The sequence below is a fragment of the Furipterus horrens genome, unplaced genomic scaffold, assembly GCF_987537825.1.
Source record: "Furipterus horrens unplaced genomic scaffold, mFurHor1.1.pri manual_scaffold_7, whole genome shotgun sequence".
Lineage (NCBI taxonomy): Eukaryota > Metazoa > Chordata > Mammalia > Chiroptera > Furipteridae > Furipterus > Furipterus horrens.
In genome coordinates this window covers 97,536,872-97,556,933 of record NW_028327177.1, presented here as the reverse complement: position 1 = coordinate 97,556,933, position 20,062 = coordinate 97,536,872, and the positions used below count along the sequence as shown (strand labels likewise).

Genomic DNA, 20,062 nt, shown 5'->3' with positions numbered 1-20,062 from the left:
AATAGAGGGAGAGAAACATCAATGTGTGGTTGCCTCTCACGTGCCCCAAGCTGGGGACTGGCCCGCAATGCAGGCACGTGCCCCGACTGGAAATCAAACTGGTGACCCTTTGGTTTACACGCCAGTGCTCATTCCACTGAGCCACACCAGCCAGGGCATTATTGCCATTTTAGATGATGCCCAAGTACAACAATAAAACCAGATTCTAATCTAGTTCTAACAATGTAGTCCACATTCTTACCATTAGGCCACCACAGTGAGATATCAATTAAGCAGACTATAGGTTACCTAATCAAATGAATGGTGATATTAACTTCTGGAAAAGAGGTGCAGCTTACACTTGAATAACTAAAGCGGCTACAGGTCAAAATGTAACAACTTCTGAAAATATGTAACTGGCTGAATCAGTCACAAGACGCTGAGTAAGCAGAGCACGCTTCTCCACACAACCTCCCAAAAGCTTTACAGTCTCTGCACCTGGGAAGACCCTATGACAAGAAAAATTGGCTATATTTCTCTAGCAGCTGGGCTTTTTTATTCATGGATTCATCTTCCATCATCCACAGAAAAGGAGAAATTTTATTCTTCCCTTGTGTCTGAATATGCTTCAAGTTTGGATTCTGAGTTTTATGTTGCCTCATGAAAACTGAATGTTAGTCTGACCATTTCCCTTGGGAGATGGAATTCAGCGAGTGACCGCATACGTGGTGCATGACAGAATTCTAATATACTGTGTCAGCTTTTACATGGTCCCTTCCTCACCCCACAGCTGTCACTGCTTATAGTTTTGTATTTGTATCTGAGATGGGCTCTATTGTGCCCATCTCAGATCTCCTACCTGGTAAATAAACTGAATACACAAGAAACTATGCACTAATCTTAACCATGGAATAAAAAAAATACAAAATCTACTAGGGAAAGTCCCAAGGGAATTTTAATACATGAATTATGAAACGGAATTGGAATTCAATACCACTAAGGCTTGAGAGCATTATTTCTCAGCACTAGATGGCAGTGTTATGAAACAAATGTACTATCTCTGTAGGTACTGATTATGCATTTAAGCTAATTTTAATTAATCACATGGCTTCTGACAATATTCATAACTCAGTATTTCACAGAATTTTGCCACTTTGGTTTATAAAATGGAAGTTTAAATGTATGTGAGAAATAAAAAAATAACAGCATCAGCATTATTCGCATTAGAGAGGACAATTCTGAGTGCCCACCACTTGAAGTCTGTCTACTGACCCACCACTGGTGCTTTTATACAAGGCTGAGCACCTATGGCTTGTCACACTCATCTTTCATCTTTCAAGGAACAGTACTTTATGGTTCTTTAGGCATTTTTTTTGGTTCAAGTTTTCATTTGGGTCTCATAATAACTGTTAAGACAATGCAAGAATCCTTAACCCCATGATTCAGAAAGAAAAGGGAACTGACTGACCAATTGAACACTGATGGCTGATAAACCAGACCAAGAGAAATCTAGGAACCCTGATCCTTTCTTCCCTTCTTCTCTCAACACACATATTTCAAAAAAATAAATTTTACATAGTACCACTTTTAATATGTATTTTTGACCTTGAGGATCCTAAATACTAATAGAGTAAAAATGGAGTATAGGAATATAGTATACAACATCTGGTTTATGGTAATTATCATCTCGTCGGCAGCCGTCCGTCTCGAGAGACGATGGTGTAGCTTCTTAAGAGTCTATCTGCACCGCCGAGAATGGCTGTGCAGTCCGACTCGGGAGTGACACGGTATCTGTCTCCTCCCGTGTTGAATCGACATCTTGCGATGACGCTGGAGTGTCCTCTGCAGTGAAGCTGAAGCTACAGAGCCTGGGCAGGGTGATATGGAGGGTCTGCTGTTGCCCATGCAGCAGACCCCCCCTCTCTTCGCAGCTGAGGGATCCAAGGGAAAGACGGAGTCAATACAGCTTGGTTTCAGGTGCGCCGCAGGAGTTGCCGGTGTTGACTACAACGTCAAACCGCCTTAGGGACTCCAGCTCTGGATTTTCTGTCGGGGTTTACTCCCTTAGCCTTTCCCCTGAAGAGGTATGCCGCAAGGCAGCGGAGGTTTTTTGGAGTCAGAGTTTTCCTTCTCTGATGTGCCCTGACTGGAAGATCGAACCAGCGACACTTAGCTCGCAGGCCGACGCTCAATCCACTGAGCCAAACCAGCCAGGGCTGTAATTATCATCTAAATAGCTAAAAACAATATGGACAAATTGCTGATGGGAATGCAATATGGTACAGCCTCTTTGGCAAACAATATGGCAGTTTCTTATTAAACTAAAACATGCAATAACCAAATAACCCAATATTTGCACTTCTGGGCATTTTCCCCAAAGAAGTAAAATTTTATGTAAAAAACCTGCCCATAAATACTCAAAGAGCTTTATCTGTAATAGCCCAAACCAACTGGATTGGCCAAAAAGTCCATTTAGTTTTTTCTGAAAATAAAAGATACATTTTTCATTTTCACCAATAACTTTATTGATTTGGATACTATGAGTATGTCGGCTATCTCCCGCCGTTGGCTTCTAGTGGGTAGAGGTCAGGGGTGCTGCTAAACATCTTCCAATGCATAACACAGCCCCACAGCAAAGAATTGTTTGGCCAAAATATCAATAGTACCAAGAAACTTCACAAACCACTTCTGACATGTTCAATCAGTCACAGCATCTTCTTCATACACTACACAAATCTTTTTTTGCATTTCTATAATGTTTTTACCTCTCTTAAAATGATAAAGCATTATATGCTGAAAATGTTGCATATTTCCTTCCATCTTCAACATTAAAATGGCTATACAAAAATTCACCAATTTTGATTTTTTAAAAATTGTATGCTGATATGACAGCTGTCATAATACAATCTAACCAAATTATTTCAAATGAAGTTAAACACAACTAAGCACACTACCAGAGACATGGTACAGAAAAAAATATAACGAACTTTTTGGCCAACCCAATAAAAACACAGAAGTCCTTCAATGAGTGAATTGTATCACTTATATAACATTCTTGAAATGACAACTTTATAGAACTGAAGACAGATTAGTGGCTGTTAGGGGTTAAGGATAAAAGGAGGGGAGAAGGTAGGAAGGCTATGATAGGAAAGGCAGTGTGATAATAAAAGGGCAGTCCTGACTGGTTTGACTCAGTGGGTTGGGCACTGTCCAGTAAACCAAAATGTTGCTGGTTCAATTCCTGAGCAGGGCACATGCCTGGGTTGTGAGCATGTGGAAAGCAACCGATTGACGTTTCTCTCACACATCGATGTTTCTCTCCCTTTCTCTCTCCCTCCCCTCTTCTCTATAAATAATTAAATAAAATCTTAAAAATAATATTAAAAGGGCAACACAAAGGATCCTTGCGGTGATGGAAGTCTTCAGTATATTGACTTTGAAGGTGGATACACAAAGCTACAATACATGTATTCATATTTATATATAAAAATTGTGCAGAACTAAATATATACATGCACATACACAAATGAATACAAATGGAACTGGGGAAATGTTAACTAGATGGGTAGATCGTGTTAATATCCTAGCGGTGACAATGTACTATATTCTGCAAGCTGTTATCAATGGGGGAATGGGTAGAGGCTACATGGATATTGACACTATCTACCCATTTCTGTATGATTTCTTAAGACCTGCATGTGAATCTATACTTACCTCAAAACAAAAGGTTTAATTAAAAAACTGAGCTTTACTTACTATCTGTTCACTTATCAAGCCATCAGTTATAAAGAAAACTAATTCAGTCAACAAATATTTACAATGTTAGATGCTGAGACTACAGCTATGAACAAGGAAGACAAAAATTGCCTGTCCTCAGGGAGCTTACATTCTGTTGGGGAGGAGACACAATGAATGTATACGAAAACCACAAACCACGTTAGCTGGGTAGGAATCTGAGGGAGAAAATAAAGCACAGCAGGATAGGGAAGAATTGTTATTTAAAATAGAAAGGTCAGAGAAGGCCTCACCTAAGTAGAGGACACTTGAGACCTGAAGGAAGAAAGGGAGCAAGCCATGTAGAGGAGAAAAGTATTCCAGGTCAAGGGAACAACAAGTCCAAGAACCTGTCCCGTGGTAGGAGCAAGTCTGGCACATTTGTGGTAAGGCAAAAGAGCAGGCAAGGCTGGGGCCAAGTGAGCAAGGCAGAGAGTCAGAAGATGAGGCCAGGATAGGGGGGGGCCAGATCAAGTAGGGCCTCATGGGCCACTGCCATGACCTTGGCTTTTGCGTGAGATGGGACACCACTGGAGAGATTTAAGCAGAGGAATGCCATAATCTAACTTACATTTTGCCAGGATTTCTCTGGTAGTTGGGTTAAGAATAGGAAAGGGAGTGGCAAGGGCAAAAGCTGGAAACCAGACAGAGGGTACTACAAAATCCAGATGAAAGGCATTTACATGGACCAGGGGCAATGACATGAGTAGATGTCATTATGTTGCTGCCCATACATACTTTGGCAGATAAATGACAAATCAAACCTGTATGTACTGCATTAAAATTCTTACAGAATGTTACTCTGTATTTTGTTATCTTGGACAAAGCTAGGACTTTAGCTGTACAAACCTTATCTTGTGGCCCGGACGGCATCTCTTCTAGAGTCTCAGTGCTTCCCAGATGGGAGAGCTGAGTACTTGGCTGTAACCCAGGGCTGGAGATATTTGAGTCGCCCATCTGATTCTTAAATTAAAAGGAAAAGTATATCATGTGAAAAAGTTTGCTATTATTTGGCTCACAAAATAGCAATTGAGGTTATCAGAAGTGCTACTTGAAAAACAAGAAAAAGATCCAAACGTTTTGCTTTGGAGCCTCATGTAACTTATACAATAAAATTTCTAGCAAGTTAAGCACTTCATTTTAGACAATAATATCAGCAACAATTGTTATTTTCATAATCCTTTTAAGGAAAAGCCAATGGCATTACTTTATTACATATACTTTTCCATTAAAAAAATGTCCTCCCGATTTTGAGAAATAATTGACATACATCACTACATAAGTTTAAGGCATACAACAGGATGGACTGATCTACATATTCTGTGAAATGATTATCACAATAGGTTCAACTAACATCCATCTTTTCATATAGGTACAAAGGTCTCTTTTAAGTTAACATATGGTAAAATTAATCTTTTATGGGATGTGCAGTTCTGTGTACCCATCACCGTAATCAGGACATAAAATAGCTCTATCACCCCCCAAAACTCCCTTATACTTCTAATCAGACTTGTACTCTTAGGAACTAGTTATCTGTTCTCTGTCACTGTAGCTTTTGTCCTTTACAATATTAAAAAAAAAAAATCTATTTATATTTAGAGAAAGGGGAAGGGAGGGAAAAAGAGAGGGAGAGAAACATCAATGTGTGGCTGCCCCGGGCACACCCCAAACTGGGGACCCGGCCCACAATCCAGGCAAATGTCCCAACCAGGAATTGAACCAGGGACCCCCCTCTGGTTTGCAGGCTGGCACGCAATCCACTGAGGCACACTAGCCAGGGCTGTCCTTTTGAGAAAGGTGTAAAAACTGGAATTCTGGCTTCCTTCTCTTAGTATAGGGCCTTTGAGATTCATCTCAGCTGTTCTATATTAGTGTTTATTCATTTTTTAAAAAAATAACTTATTTGTTTGTTTATTTATTTTTAGAGAGAGGGGAAAGGAGAGAGGCAGAGAAACATCACTGTGTGGTTGCCTCTCATTCGCGCCAACTGGGGACCTGATGTGCAACCTAGTCATGTGCCCTGAGTGGGAATCAAACCAGTGACACTTGGCTCGCAGGCCGATGCTCAATCCACTGAGCCACAGCAGCCAGGAGTGTTCATTCCTTTTTACTGCTGAGTAGTATTCCATGATATGACTACATTATAGTTTATTTAACCATTCACCCATAGGAGGACTCATGTGTTGTTTCCAGTTTTCGGTGATTATAAATGCAGCTTATATGAACATTCATAGGTTTTTGTGTGGACAAAAGTTTCATTTCTCTGGAGTAAATATCTAGTAGTGATACCTGGGTCATATAGTAAACAGATCTTTTTTCTAAATTTTTATCATTTTATGTTTTACATTTAGATCTATGATCCATTTTGAGTTGATTTATATTATAGGTATTAACATTTAGGTTGGAGTTCATTTTTCTGTTTTTGGCATTTGGATGATCAATTGTTCCCAATTATTTTTTGTAATCATCATATAGCCTTATAAATTAAACTAAATTTTAGGTCTCTAAACATCATAATTACAGATGATAAAAGTCATAAAATGTTACAAAATTCCTGTTAACTTGTATATAACATAAAGTGAAAATATTTCGTTCTTAAACAGAATCCTACAAAAAGATGGAATTATGAATTTTTATTTTTTTATCATTATCTTTTTATCATCACCCAAGGACATTCTCACTAATTTCAGAGAGAGGGAAAGGGTGGGAGAGAGGGAGAGAAAGATTCATGTGAGAGAGAAATACTGATTGATTGCCTCTCGTATGTGCCCTGACAGGGCATTAATACCACAACCTAGGCATGTGCTCTGACCAGGAATCAAATCCCAGTGACCTTTCGGTTTGCGGTATGATGCTCCAACCAACTGAGCCACACTACCCAGGGCGATTTTTAAATTTTTGGAAACTTAAGTTCTATTTGCGTTATCTAATCCCACATCTGGTGAGCATTATCCATGTCAAAATGGAAAACAAAAACAGTTTAGAACATTCAAGATTAAAAAAAAAAAAAGCCTTAAGCTTCACAGTCTAGACCAGTGGTTCTCAACCTGTGGGTCGTGACCCCTTTGGGGATCGAACGACCCTTTCACAGAGGTCACCTAAGACCATCAGAAAACACATATATAATTAGATATTGTTTTTGTGATTAATCACTATGCTTTAATTATATTCAATTTATAACAATGAAAATACATCCTGCATATCAGATATTTATATTACAATTCATAACAGTAGCAAAATTACAGTTATGAAGTAGCAATGAAAATAATTTTATGGTTGGGGGTCACCACAACACGAGGAACTGTATTAAAGGGCCGTGGCATTAGAAAGGTTGAGAACCACTGGTCTAGACATTAATTTTTTTTGATAGCATACAGTAAGTGGATGTGATTAGCACAGGAGTAGATACTCCAATGTTAAATGAATGAATGATATGAATTTTTTCTATTTAAATGCCTTACCCCTTATATTATTTCAGAAAACCACTTATGCAGTGTTACCCATTTAAATAGAGGTGAAGTAGTCTGTGAAAACCTATGAAATATCTTCTAACATATTTCTTTGTACATCACCATCAACCAATCTCAACACATTATGGAAAATGCATGGAACTGAATTGTATTGGGTTGCTGCTCCTGAATGGTGGAATGTAGACCTCATTCTCCCCCACTCCTGCTGTCTGGAGGCTCTGGGGCTCCCCCTTGTGCCTTTCAGGGGCCAGGAAGAAGAGCATTGCTGGGACATTCCTGGAAGATTTATTCTGATTTTTTTTGTTAATGACAGTTCCCAGTATCTTTGAGGCTTGAGGGAAATGATTAAGAGACAAACCTTTTGAAGGGAGATTTAACAGTATTTGCTAAAAATCTTAAAAATGTCAATATTGGCCCTGGACAGGTGGTTCGGTTGGAGTGTTGTCCTGTATGGCAAAAGGTTGCAGGTTTGATCCCACGTTGGGGAGAATGTGGGAGGCAACCAATAGATGTTTCTCACATTGGTGTTTTTGCTCGCTCTCCCTAAAATCAGTGAACATATCCTTGGGTGAGGATTAAAAAAATAAAAAAATAAAAGCCAAAATCGACTGATCTATCAATTCCATTTTAAGTAACTTATCTTGAAAGAAAATGTTGTACCTGATGTCTTAGGAAGCTACTAGGATATATTCTGAATTTTTAAAAGAATCAGGAAAATCTAGGGTATTGTTTACATAAGGCACAGAAAGAAAAGTACACAGATATTAACATCACAACACTTTTATTTTACTAAATGAAATCTCACAGGGACTCCCTATGTAGTTAGTTATTGTCAAAATGATGTTACTCTTTGGGAAAAACAGGTTACAAAACAGTTAATAAAAACTACTTTTAAAACTAGTTAATAAAACTAGTATATACAAATACACCACACACACTGAGGCATATTTATATATATTTCTGGAAGGATACATACAAGGCATTAAAAGTGATTATCTCTAGCTCTGGCAGCTGTGGCTCAGAGGATAGAGCGTTGGCCTGCGAACCAGGTGTCGCTGGTTTGATTCCCAGTCAGGGCACATGACTAGGTTGCACGTCAGGTCCCCAGTTGGGGGCGCGAGTGAGAGGCAACCACACAATGATGTTTCTCTTCCTCTCTTTCTCCTTTCCTCTCTCTCTAAAAATAAGCAAACAAATTAACTAAAAAAAAAAAAAAAAAAAAAAAAGAAATTCTAATTTTAAAAAACTGATTATTTCTAGGTAGTGGAATTATGACTTTTTTCTTTTACTGTAATTTTTAAATATAAAAGTTTTTGTAATTTATATGTATTGCTTACATAATAGGAAAATAATGGTGCTCCTATTTTTTTTCAGAACAAGAAAGTCTGGGTTTAAAATTTTTTTCAATTAACTTAAAAATAACAACAACAACAACAAAACCCCAAATAAACAACCTCTGCCAAAATCCAAGATTATAAATCCCGACTAGGAGCAACTCAGAATGGGACGATTATAAAGGACTGGTTTCAGCTACCTTTCTTTACATAAAAATAGGGAAGTTGGTTGGACTTAAAACCATAAAAATCCTAGAAGAAAACATAAGCAGTAATATCTTGCACATTTCTTATAGCAACATTTTTTTCTGATATATCTCCTTGGGCAAGGGAAACAAAAGAAAAGTAACAAACGGGACTACATCAAACTAAAAAGTTTTTGCATAGCAAAGGAAATCATCAACAAAATGAAAAGAAAACCCACTGAATAGGAGAACGAACATATTTGCTAATACATCTGATAAGGGGTTAATATCCAGAATTTATAAAAGAACTTTTAGACTTCTAACCAAGATGGAGGCCTAGACAGACACACTGTGACTCCCTCTACAACTAAGGAGTACAGCTACCTCAAAACTAAAGACAACCAGAAGTTCCAGAAATAGAACTGCATGGAAGTCCAACAAACAAAGATACAAAGAAGAAATACTCATCCAGACAGGTAGGAGGAGTGGAGAGAACATGGTGCTGTGGCAGCAGCAGCAGTGGCAGGACGGTGGAAAGCATGGTCACACATTTTACAAACTAGGGAGGGACACCTGGGGAGTGCTTCCAGCCCCAGACCAGACCGCACAGCTCATGGTCTCAGAGCCAGGGGAAAATAAAGCCTCATTGCTCCTGACTGTGCAAACCAGTGGGGGTTGGGGCGGAGGAAGAAACTGCCCATCTCAGCAGAGTCCGCTTGTTTAAAGGGCCCCCATGATCCTAGAACGTCCGCAGACCCACCTATTCTGGAAATGATGGCCAGGGCAACAGCTAGAGAGGCATCAGTCCCATACAGAGGTGGGAGAAGTGCCTAGAAAAGGGGCAGCTGCTGAGCAAGTGGCATTGTTCCCTCTCAGACCTCTCCCCCACATACAGCACTATAACATGGTGAAACAGGTTGCCCTGTACTGAAGAATACCTAAGGCTCCACCCCTTACAACGTAACAGGTGTGACAGCTCTACCTAAGACACAGAGGCAAACAAACACAGGAGCCTGTCAAGATGAGAAGACAGAGAAGTATGGTCCAAAAGAGGGAACAGATCAAGGTCCCAGTGGGAGAACTAAGCAATAAGGAGATAGCCAACCTAAGAGACATAGAGTTCAAAACACCAGTGATAAAGATGCTCACAGGCTTGACAGATATGCTTAAGTATGACAAGTGTGTAAGGAAAGAAGTGAAGGCTATATTATATGAAACAAAGGAAAATCCACACAAAACCAATGGTGAAAGGAAGGAAACCAGGGTTCAAATCAATGAATTGGAACATAAGGAAGAAAAGAACAGTCAACCAGTACAGAATGCGGAAACAAGAATTGAAAAAAATGAGGAAAGGCTTAGGAACCTCTGGGACAACTTTAAACATGTCAACATCTGAATCACAGAGGTGCCAGGAGAAGAGGAAGAGCAAGAAATGGAAAGCTTATGTGAAAAAATAATGAAGAAGTTCCCAAATTTGGCGAAGGATATAGACATACAAGTCCAGGAAGCACAGAGTCCCAAACAAGCTAGACCCAAGGAGGACCACACAGACACATCATAATTAAAATACCAAAGGTGACACAAGATAAAGAGAGAATCTTAAAAGCAGCAAGAGAAAAGCAGAGTTACCTACAAAGGGGTTCCTATAAGACTATCAGCTGATTTCTCAAAAGGAACTTTGCACGCAAGAAGGGACTGGCAAGAAATATTCAATGTGATGAAAAGCAAGGACCCACAACCAGGATTACTCTATCCAGCAATGCTGTCATTTGGAATGGAAGGGCAGATGAAGTGCTTCCCAGACAAGGTAAAGTTAAGGAGCTCATCATCATCACTAAGCAATTATTATATGAAATATCAAAGGGATTCACTTAAGAAAAAGATCAAAATTATGAAGAACATTAAAATGACAACAAACTCACAACTACAAACAACTGAATCTAAAAAATAAAAACAAATTCCAACTAAGCAAACCAGAATAGAAACAGAATTGTAGGTATGGGGATCATTTGGAGGGTTATCAGCTGGGAGGGGGAAAGAGGAGAAATGGGGAAATGGTGCAGGGATTAAGAAGCATAATTGGTTGGTACAAAATAGACAGGGGGAAGTTAAGAATAATATAGGAAAAGGGTGAAGCCAAAGAACTTATATGCACAACCCATGGATATGGACTAAGAGAGGTGGGATTGCTGGAGAGAAGGGGCGTATTGGGTGGAGGGGAGCAAAGGGAAAAAATAATTGGGACTACTGTAACATAATCAATAAAATATAATGGAAAAAAAAAAAAAGAACTTTAAAAGCTCAACACCAAAACAACAACAACAACAAAAACAACAACACCAATAACAACAATCTAATGAAAAAGTGGGCAAAGGATCTAAATAGACACTTCTCCAAAGAGGACATACAGATGGCCAATAGACATATGAAAAGATGCTCAACATCACTAATTATCAGAGAAATGCAAATTAAAAGCACAATGAGCACCTCACACCTGTCAGGATGGCCGTCATCAATAAATCCACAACAAGTCCTGGCGAGGATGTGGAGAAAAGGGAACCCTACTGCACTGTTGGAAGAAATGCAGACTGGAGTTACCTCAAAAAATTAAAAATGGAACTGCCTTATGATTCAGCAATTCTACTTCTGGGAATTTAACCGAAGAAACCCAGAACACTAATTTGAAAGAATATATGCATCTTCATATTCACTGCAGCGTTATTTACAATAGCCAAGATTTAGAAACAACCAAACAGCTATGGTACATTTACCCAATGGAATACTACTTGGCGGTAAAAAAGAAAATTTAACTCTCTGTGACAGCATGGATGGACCTAGAGAACATTATGCTAAGTGAGATAAGCCGGTCAGAGAAAGACAAGTATTGTACAATTTCACTCATATATACAATCTAATGAACAAAGTGAACTAACAAGCAAAATAAGAGACGGACTCATTGATGGAGAGCAGGCTGATAGTTCTGGGCAGGGTGGGTTGGAAGGTGGAGGAGTGGAGCCAAAAAGAAAAAGAAAAAAAATAAAGAGAGAGAAAGAACTCATGGATGCAAACAACAGCGTGGTGAATGTGGAGGTGGGTATATGGAGATAAACGGTAATAGAAAAAAAATACAAAAGAAAAAAAAAAGGAAAGAAAACGAAAAGTTGGTTAAAACTAACTGTAGAACTTGGGGAGAAAATTTTTATTATAAAGTTTTAATGTTCAAACAGTCTCTATTATAAATATCTCACTCAAAAGTCTGGAATTTCATTCACTGTATTATATACGCCAGACAGGGGAGATTTAGAATTGGGATTAAATCCTATCACTGAGACCTGGCTTGCACCCCTGCCCTTGACTGTCAATCTCCCAAGTCTCGCCCTAAAAATAAACAATGGAGCCACCTGGAGCCATGTGACAGCTGAGGAGAACCCATCCAAACACTAAGATAATGAATTCATGGGTTAATGCTACTACCAACTCCTTTTGGTTAGATGTTAGGCCAAGTGCAGACAAGAAACAAAACTGTCCTTTATGGGAGCTCTACCGATTTGCAGATGGTTTTCAAAAATAAGAAGAACATACTATAAAGTAAATATCAAAACTTTAATTCCCAAAAGGTTCAGTTTCAGTCTAACCACAAACAACATTTTATTTCTTCTTTACTGTGGAAGACTTTTCTTTACTATAGTAATTATTGTTTTCTCCACATTCTTATTTTTGCAATGTTTATTAACTAGAAATCACATCAGATTCTTATTTTTTATAAACAACGCCAGGACATTTTTTTTTTTTTTTAATTGCTTTTTAGAGAGAGAGGAAGGGAGAGGGAAGGAGAGCAAGTTTCAGATGCAAAAGACAAGAATAGATTGATTGCCTCTTGTACGTGCCTGGACCGGGGATTGTAGGAACCCAGACTAGGGCTTGAACCGACAACTTAGGTTTGTGCCCTGACTGGGAATCAAGCCCGCAACCTGTTGGTTAAGGGGTGACGTTCTAACCAACTGAGCCACACCTACCAGGGCTCACATCAGATTGTTAGAATGAATGCCCACTTGACCTAGAGTTCTTTTACAGCTTTGTGCATAAAAACAAGGTTTGTTTCCTACTTTCATTTTGTGGCTACTCACTCCTGAACTTGAAGTAAGCCAGGCTACCTCCTGGACTGTCTGCTGTAGTGCACAGCACCTATACTTTGTCCATGTGGCACCTTGGTCTAGTCATCACTAGGAACAGGTGACAGAGCCCTGGATTATTAGTTATAGAACACAGAAAGTCCTCTATAAAAACAGAATAAGGTATCTCTGTAGATAACCCATAACTCATTAAGGATATGAAAGAAAATTTAGGAAATATAAGGTAATTAAAAAAAAAATTTATTAATTTGTTTGTTTTATTTTTAGAGAGCAGGGAAAGGAGAAATAGAGAAAGAGAAACATCACTGTGTGGATGCCTCTCACTCGTGCCCCCAACTGGGGACCTGACGTGCAACCTAGGCATGTGCCCTGACTGGGAATTGAACCAGCGGCACTTGGCTCGCAGGCCGATGCTCAATCCACTGAGCCACAGCAGCCAGGGCTTAATATAAGGTAATTTAAAAGTTCAGAAAATGATTCTTGAAATATATTTTCACCCAGTTTCCTAAGAATCAATGAATTCAGACTTCCGGCCAAGATGGAGACATAGACAGACACGCTGGGTCTCCCTCCACAACTAAGAAGGAATACAACTACCTCAAAACTAGAGACAAACATAAGTTCCAGAAATCAAACCACATGGAAGTCTAGCAAACAAAGATATAAAGAAGAAATACTCATGCAGACAGGTAGGAGGGGCAGAGCCCGGGCAGAGAGGACACGGTGTGGTGGTGGCAGCAGCGGAGGCAGTGGCAGGCCGGCAGAAAGCACAGTCACACGTTTTTAAAAATCAGGAGGGACACCTGGGGAGCGTTCCCAGCTCCTCACTGGACCTAGCAGCTCATGGTCCCAGCACCGGGGAAAAGCAAGCCTCATTGCTTCTGACTGTGCAGACCAGTGGGGGTTGTGGTAGAGGCAGAAACTGCTGGTCTCAGCAAAGTCTGCTTGTTTAAAGGGCCCCCATGGTCCTAGAACACCCACAGACTCACCCACTCTGGGAACAATGGCCAGGGCAGCAGCTAGAGCGGCGCCAGTCCGGTGTGGAAGTGGGAGAGGTGCCTGGAAAAGGGACAAGTGCTAGGCAGGCAGCATTGTTCCCTCTCGGACCCCTCCCCCACATACAGCACCACAAGGTAGTGAAACAAGTCACCCTATACTGAGGAATCCCTAAGGCTCCGCCCCTTACAACGTAAGAGGAGCGACAGCTCTACCTGGGACGGGGAGGCAAACAAACACAGGAGCCTGTCAGAATGAGGAAACAGAGAAGTATGGCTCAAAAGGGGGAATGGATCAAGGTTCCAGTGGGAGAACTAAGCGTCGAGGAGATAGCCAACAGATGAGGAAATAGACAACCTAAAAGATGCAGAATTCAAAACACCAGTGATAAAGATGCTCACAGGCTTGACAGATATGCTTGAATATGGCAAACGCTTAAGAGAAGAAGTGAAGGCTATGCTAAGTGAAACGAAGGAAAAGCCACACAAAACCAATGGTGAAGGGAAGGAAACCAGGGCTCAAATCAATGATTTGGAACATAAGAAAAAACAGTCAACCAGTGCAGAATGAGGAAGCAAGGATTGAAAAAAATGAGGACAACTTCCCAAATTTTGCAAAGGAGATGGACATACAGGTCCAGGAAGCACGGAGGGTCCCGGGTGAGCTGGACCCAGAGGGGACCACACCAGGATGCATCATGATTGAAATGCCAAAGGTGAAAGATAAGGACAGAGGTCCTGGGAGCAGCAAGAGACGGGTGGAGAGTTGCCTACAGGTGGATGCCTATAGGACTATCAGCTGATTTCTCAGAGGACACTTTGCAGGCAGGAAGGGACTGGCAAGCAGTATTTAATGTGATGAAAAGCAACCTACAACCAAGATGACTCTATCCAGCAAAGTTATCATTTGGAATGGAAGGGCAGATGAAGTGCTTCCTAGACAAGGTAAAGCTAAAGGAGTTCATCGTCAACAAGCCCTTATTATATGAAATGTCAAAGGGACTTACTTAAGAAAAAGAAGATCAAAACTATGAACACTAAAATGACAACACACTCACAACTATCAACAGCTGAATCAAAAAAATAAAAACAAAATCCAACTAAGCAAACCAGAATAGGAACAGAATCATAGGTATAGGGGTCATTTGGAAGGTTATCAGCTAAGAGGGGGTAGGGGGAGAAATGGGGAAATGGTGCAGGGACTAAGAAGCATAATTGGTTGGTACAAAATAGACAGGGGGATGTTAAGAATAATATAGGAAAAGGGTGAAGCCAAAGAACTTATATGCACAACCCATGGACATGAACTAAGGCTGGTGGGATTGCTGGAGGGAAGGGGGGTACTGGGCGGAGGGGAGCAAAGGGGAAAAAATTTGAACTACTGTAACAACAAAATCAATAAAATATACTTAAAAAAAAAAAGAATCAATGAATTCATTATAAAGAAGAAGACGTTTCCTGTATTAATTTTCACAGATCCATAGTTTCCTCCTAATTCTCTATGAGCCAGTGAGGAATTTGAAACTTCTCATGGGCTCTAATGTACAGTTCTTTACCTAGGAAGTGGAACTTTCTTTGGAGTTTGAATGTAGAAGGTTTATTGTATAGTTTATGGTGGAAACTACCTTCCAGAGCACTGTTTCAAAAGTTTGTTTCCTAAACTCTAGATTCTTAAAGGGCAGTATGTGAAAAATGGTGCTATAGTCAAATGAATCTGGGAACTGGTGCTACTGTTTTATTTATTGTGGGACCTCTCCGAGTCTTGAGCACTTAGAGCTCTAAGAGGATGGGGCAAGAGGAGCCACACTAACAGTGTTTTTTAGCTCATTTGACCATCTGAAACCTTTTCTCCAGGATCACCTGTTAACAATGCAGAGGCCAGCATCAGAGTAGAACTGTTCAGGAAATACAGTTTTTAGAGAGTGCTTCTTATACCTTGTTCTCTGATCTTTTGGTGAGGATTAAACAAGAAATGAAAGTACTTAACTCAGTGTTAGTAAAGAGTAAGGAGACAATTATAATTCTGCTGAAACAAAGTGGAAACCTTCAGTCTCACTCCAATGAGCGTGGGGCTTTTCAGTGCTGATGTCAAGTGAAGAGCCAGGGCAGTTCCAAAGCCACAAGGTTTGAGGACTACTGAGGAAACGCCTACTACTTGGCACACCATGGACAGTTCATAAATATGTACTGAATAAATAAACTACTTCTACTTCATCCAACTCTGGGGAGAAAATGTTATCAGTTAACCTTTAAACTAAAATACGAAACAGAAAAATAATGAATTCTAGAAAAGCCCCTCATTTGGACCTAACTCCAAATGATGCTTAATTAAGGCTGTGAACTTAACCACCAAAAACAGACTGTAAATATGCTCTTTAGTATTAACAGGCGCAAATGATCAGGCCACTTTTTAAAAACTACATAAATTCTGAAGACCTAGCAGAGACTGCAGGGGTGAAGAAGAGGCATGGAGTGGCATGAAGCGTTTTCAGAACTACCTATTATAGGCTAACTTCTGCACTCTAAAACCACTTTCTCCCGTAGTAATTTTACAGGAACAGAAAAAAAACACATTCTCAATTTTCATGCTAAGTCAAAGACTCTAAGGTAAGGAAATTTCTTATTTTTTAGGCTTAAAACTAAGACATGCTTTCTTTTTTGAACTAATTATTTCTGCTGGTCCTGGAGGTGACTGTCCCAGTGCACAAGCCCGCTTTGGTCTCCTCCATCCCCTCTGGCCCTCCGTCGGCATGCAGAGCCTCACCCTCTCGTACTCATCCTTGGCTCGGCTTAGCATCTCCAGGATGTCGATGGGCCTGTGGTCACTGCAGCCGTTGGCCTGGCTGGGACTCTGCTTATCCCGAGCAGCTTGCTGGGAGCGCCGCGTCTCCTCCTCTACTACCCTGTAAGAGGAGAACCAGGTTTTAGAAAGACCCATTTAAACACAACTTGATCCAAGAACTCTGCCGGTTCACTTACAAGCATACAGGAAAAATGTCATGATAACACTGTCTTCACACTATAAAACACAGAGCCTTGCTTACCTCACCCCGGATTATATGACTGACCAAATCACCATTTTATTCACAGCATTGCCAATCAATATATTATACTTCATTATGAGAAGGACAAAAATAAAGAATTCCATTCTGGAGTTGTTAGAAATAGGTACATTAAAAACTCTACTAAATTATCTTTTTTGAAGTATCTCAAAATCAGTCAATCTAACTGGTAAACTTAAAAACGGACAATGTCACCAAGACAAAAGAAGTCAGCATAGCTGAGCAACTCACTGTGGAAGTTTGGAATGAATGAAAAAGTTTAATTCTTGAAAATAAAGGTCTTGGTGAATCTTCAAAAGTTAATGACAGCACTACAAGCAAACAAAAGGTTTCCCTCATTCTCTCCTTAAAAATCACTAAGGGTTAACTAAGGTCAGGGAGACTGGCAATGCTCTTTATTTTGACTGGTGCTGCTTACGCTAATTCTATACTTGGAAATATATAAAGCAAGAAAAGGTGAGGGTTAAGAATGTCACTTACAGGGTTGGGGTCTTTAAATTTATCTGTGGAATTTCATTTCTTAAGAATATCCCCCCTCTGCACATAGAGGTCTAAAGCAATTACAGCGAAATGTCAGGAACTGAAAGCGAGGTGGTGAGCACATGGCTTTTTAATTGTTTCTTGTATTTTTCTTCAAGCTTGTAATAATAATAATAAATTTTAATAAGGCAACTAGTCTTTTTCTTTTTAAGATTTATTCAACTTTCAGTTCCAATTGCAATGAACAGGCCTACCTGCCACAGAATATTATTGGCAGTTGCAACTTGATAATTGTATTAAATGAGAATTTTTCAGACAGTGATGATGACAGGCAATAAAACAATTCAGTAGTTAAAGATTCCTTTACTGTTGTTGTTGTTGTTGTTTTGTTTTTATAGAATAAGAGGAACAGGACAAGAACAGGCCATTCAGTGTCACTGAGTTTGCTATTTTAAAATAGTCCACCCAGGAACTCGCAGTGTATTGAGATGGTTCTTTTATTTGAAAACATTGGGTTAAACAATATTACACAGACTTTTTGTTAACAGCAAAATCATCCTGAGTTTTTTAATATACTAAAATGTATTATAATTCTCTAAGAAGGGTGGGTTTATATATTCCCCAGATTATTATTTTTTAAGCAGGGGAGAGCGCGAATGCAGTCTCCTACTACCACAAATTTTGCAGTCAAGTTTCCCACATTTGGGGAAATCGCAGGGGTCAGCACACCCGGAGTGCAATGGACAAGCCTCGCCCTGGGAAAACCACCTTCGTGATCATGTTATCTCCCTGCCAGGTAAGTATTATTCTCCAGGTTTATCTGACCATAGAATCTTCTTCTGAAGCAGGATTCCTGTCTGGAAAATGCTGCTTTAAGATAATGATGACATTTTCTATCTAGATTCTTATAGCTCTTAATAGGATTATTATTTCTAAAACAAAGGTAGAACCATGGACTTTATGGTAGACTGAAAGGAGACTGGCATGATATAAGGATCAGACCATTTAGAATATTGTTTCTTTTATGTCCGTACTTGTGATCATCTCTTGGGAAATACTGTACTGTCATAACTGAGAGGCCTGTAGCAAAGGATGAAAAGACTGGAGAGATGTACATTGGTTATTTTTTTATGGTAAATTACAGGCAATTTCACATTTTTTGTACTTTTCCTCATTTTCCATAATTAATAGGCACTCCTTTAATATTAAGGAAAAAGACTATTTCAAATGACTTATTTACTATATTCAGCTTATAGACCATACCATCCTGAATCTGCACTTCATCAAGGTTTCTGGTCACAACAGCCTGTTTCTACCTACCTCCTAGAATGCTGGCTGCTTGCCCATTCTTGTATTCACCTCTCCGCTGACCTGGACTGGATCTGTGTTTTGGGTTCAAATGAAGACATTTCTAACGACCCACTGTTCACCCGTGGAACAGGCTACCTTACAAAGCTCACCACTGCTGAAAGCAGAAGCTGTTGGGTGGTGTGGAAGGGACCCTCACATGAATGAGGCTTGGACTCTCAGGCCTCTTCCAATTCAAACTCTCCCTTCCTCTCAAATCCTCAAATATGCCCCTAAGACTATCTGTAAGATTAGGAATAAAGCTCACTTCCATGAAATCTCCAAATTTTATATTCTATGCAAACACTGAAATAAGTTTTATTGTAAACAGTTTCTGGCAGGCTGGATTTCTTCTTTAGGAGTCAACATTTTAACAAATTTAATGGATTTTCAATTTTGCAATGACCAAAGAGAATTTCCAAATTTATATACAGTACATGTTTAGAAATTTGCTTACTCTCCTAAATAGCTTCTCAGTTTTTATAAACAGCTTTTGGAATAAATAAATTTTTTACTCAAAGAATTTTTATTATATTGCAGCTGTTAAAACAGTGATGGGAAGATCTCAGTTTAACAGACTGGGCATTGACAGGCACATTTATTTAGACACATATTATGCCAAAAAAGAATTTTACCTGTCTTTCTTCTGGTTTAGCAAACGCGATATTTTGAAATATGTAGCAAATAGAGGCTGTACACGGGCAAAGTTAGAGCAAAGAAAGATAAAGTAGTATTTTTTATCTTTAGTGTCGAGAATGCCATTTATCACAAAATTAATGTTAACATATAAGGTATTCTCTCCAGTCATAAACAAGCCAGACACTTGAAAACTCACTATGAACAGTTTCACGAGGGTATTCTCTAATCATTTTCAATAATACCTCTCTACTTCAAGTAAAACAAGCTGAAAGCTTAAGCAAATCTCTCTCTCTTTTGGATATTTCTAGTGAAAGAATCCTGAATGCTTTTCTTTTCCCTCTCTGCTTCCTGTTTCTAATTCTTCATCCTATTTGGGTTCAATACAATACTTTTAGACAGGCCTTTAGTCTTCAGTTTCATTTATCATTTGAAGTTTTACATTAGGGGCACCGCTTGCCCTGAGAGAGAAAAAAAGCTCAAAATGGTTTCTTGTGAATAGCTGTTAGAGCTAAAGAAGCCAGATTCTCTTACTCAGGTTCCAGAAGCTCCCAATCTGCAGGAGAAAAGTGTATATACAGTTGACCCTTGAACAATGTGTTAGGGGGTACAGATTCCCCACACACTTGAAAATCTGAGTATAACTTTTGACTACCCTCCCAAAACT

The 20,062-nt window shown here is 39.5% G+C and overlaps 1 protein-coding gene and 1 non-coding gene across 3 annotated transcripts in view; both read right to left on the bottom strand.

Moving 5' to 3' along the window:
• Window positions 1-20,062, bottom strand: part of DCP1A (decapping mRNA 1A) — a 64,701-nt gene that overhangs the window by 14,035 nt on the left and 30,604 nt on the right. Inside the window, exons 5-6 of one of the 2 annotated variants that reach the window (XM_090284020.1) lie at window positions 16,635-16,773; window positions 4,603-4,716 (exon numbers count right to left, since the gene is read on the bottom strand). In XM_090284020.1, coding sequence (XP_090140146.1) covers window positions 4,603-4,716; window positions 16,635-16,773 — 253 coding nt within the window. The remainder of the gene's footprint in view (window positions 1-4,602; window positions 4,717-16,634; window positions 16,774-20,062) is intronic. The other variant, XM_090284021.1, reaches the window with a different exon arrangement.
• On the bottom strand, window positions 18,054-18,216 carry LOC150004842 (U1 spliceosomal RNA). Its single transcript, XR_016512499.1, has one exon. It is a non-coding gene; the product is annotated as a U1 spliceosomal RNA (small nuclear RNA).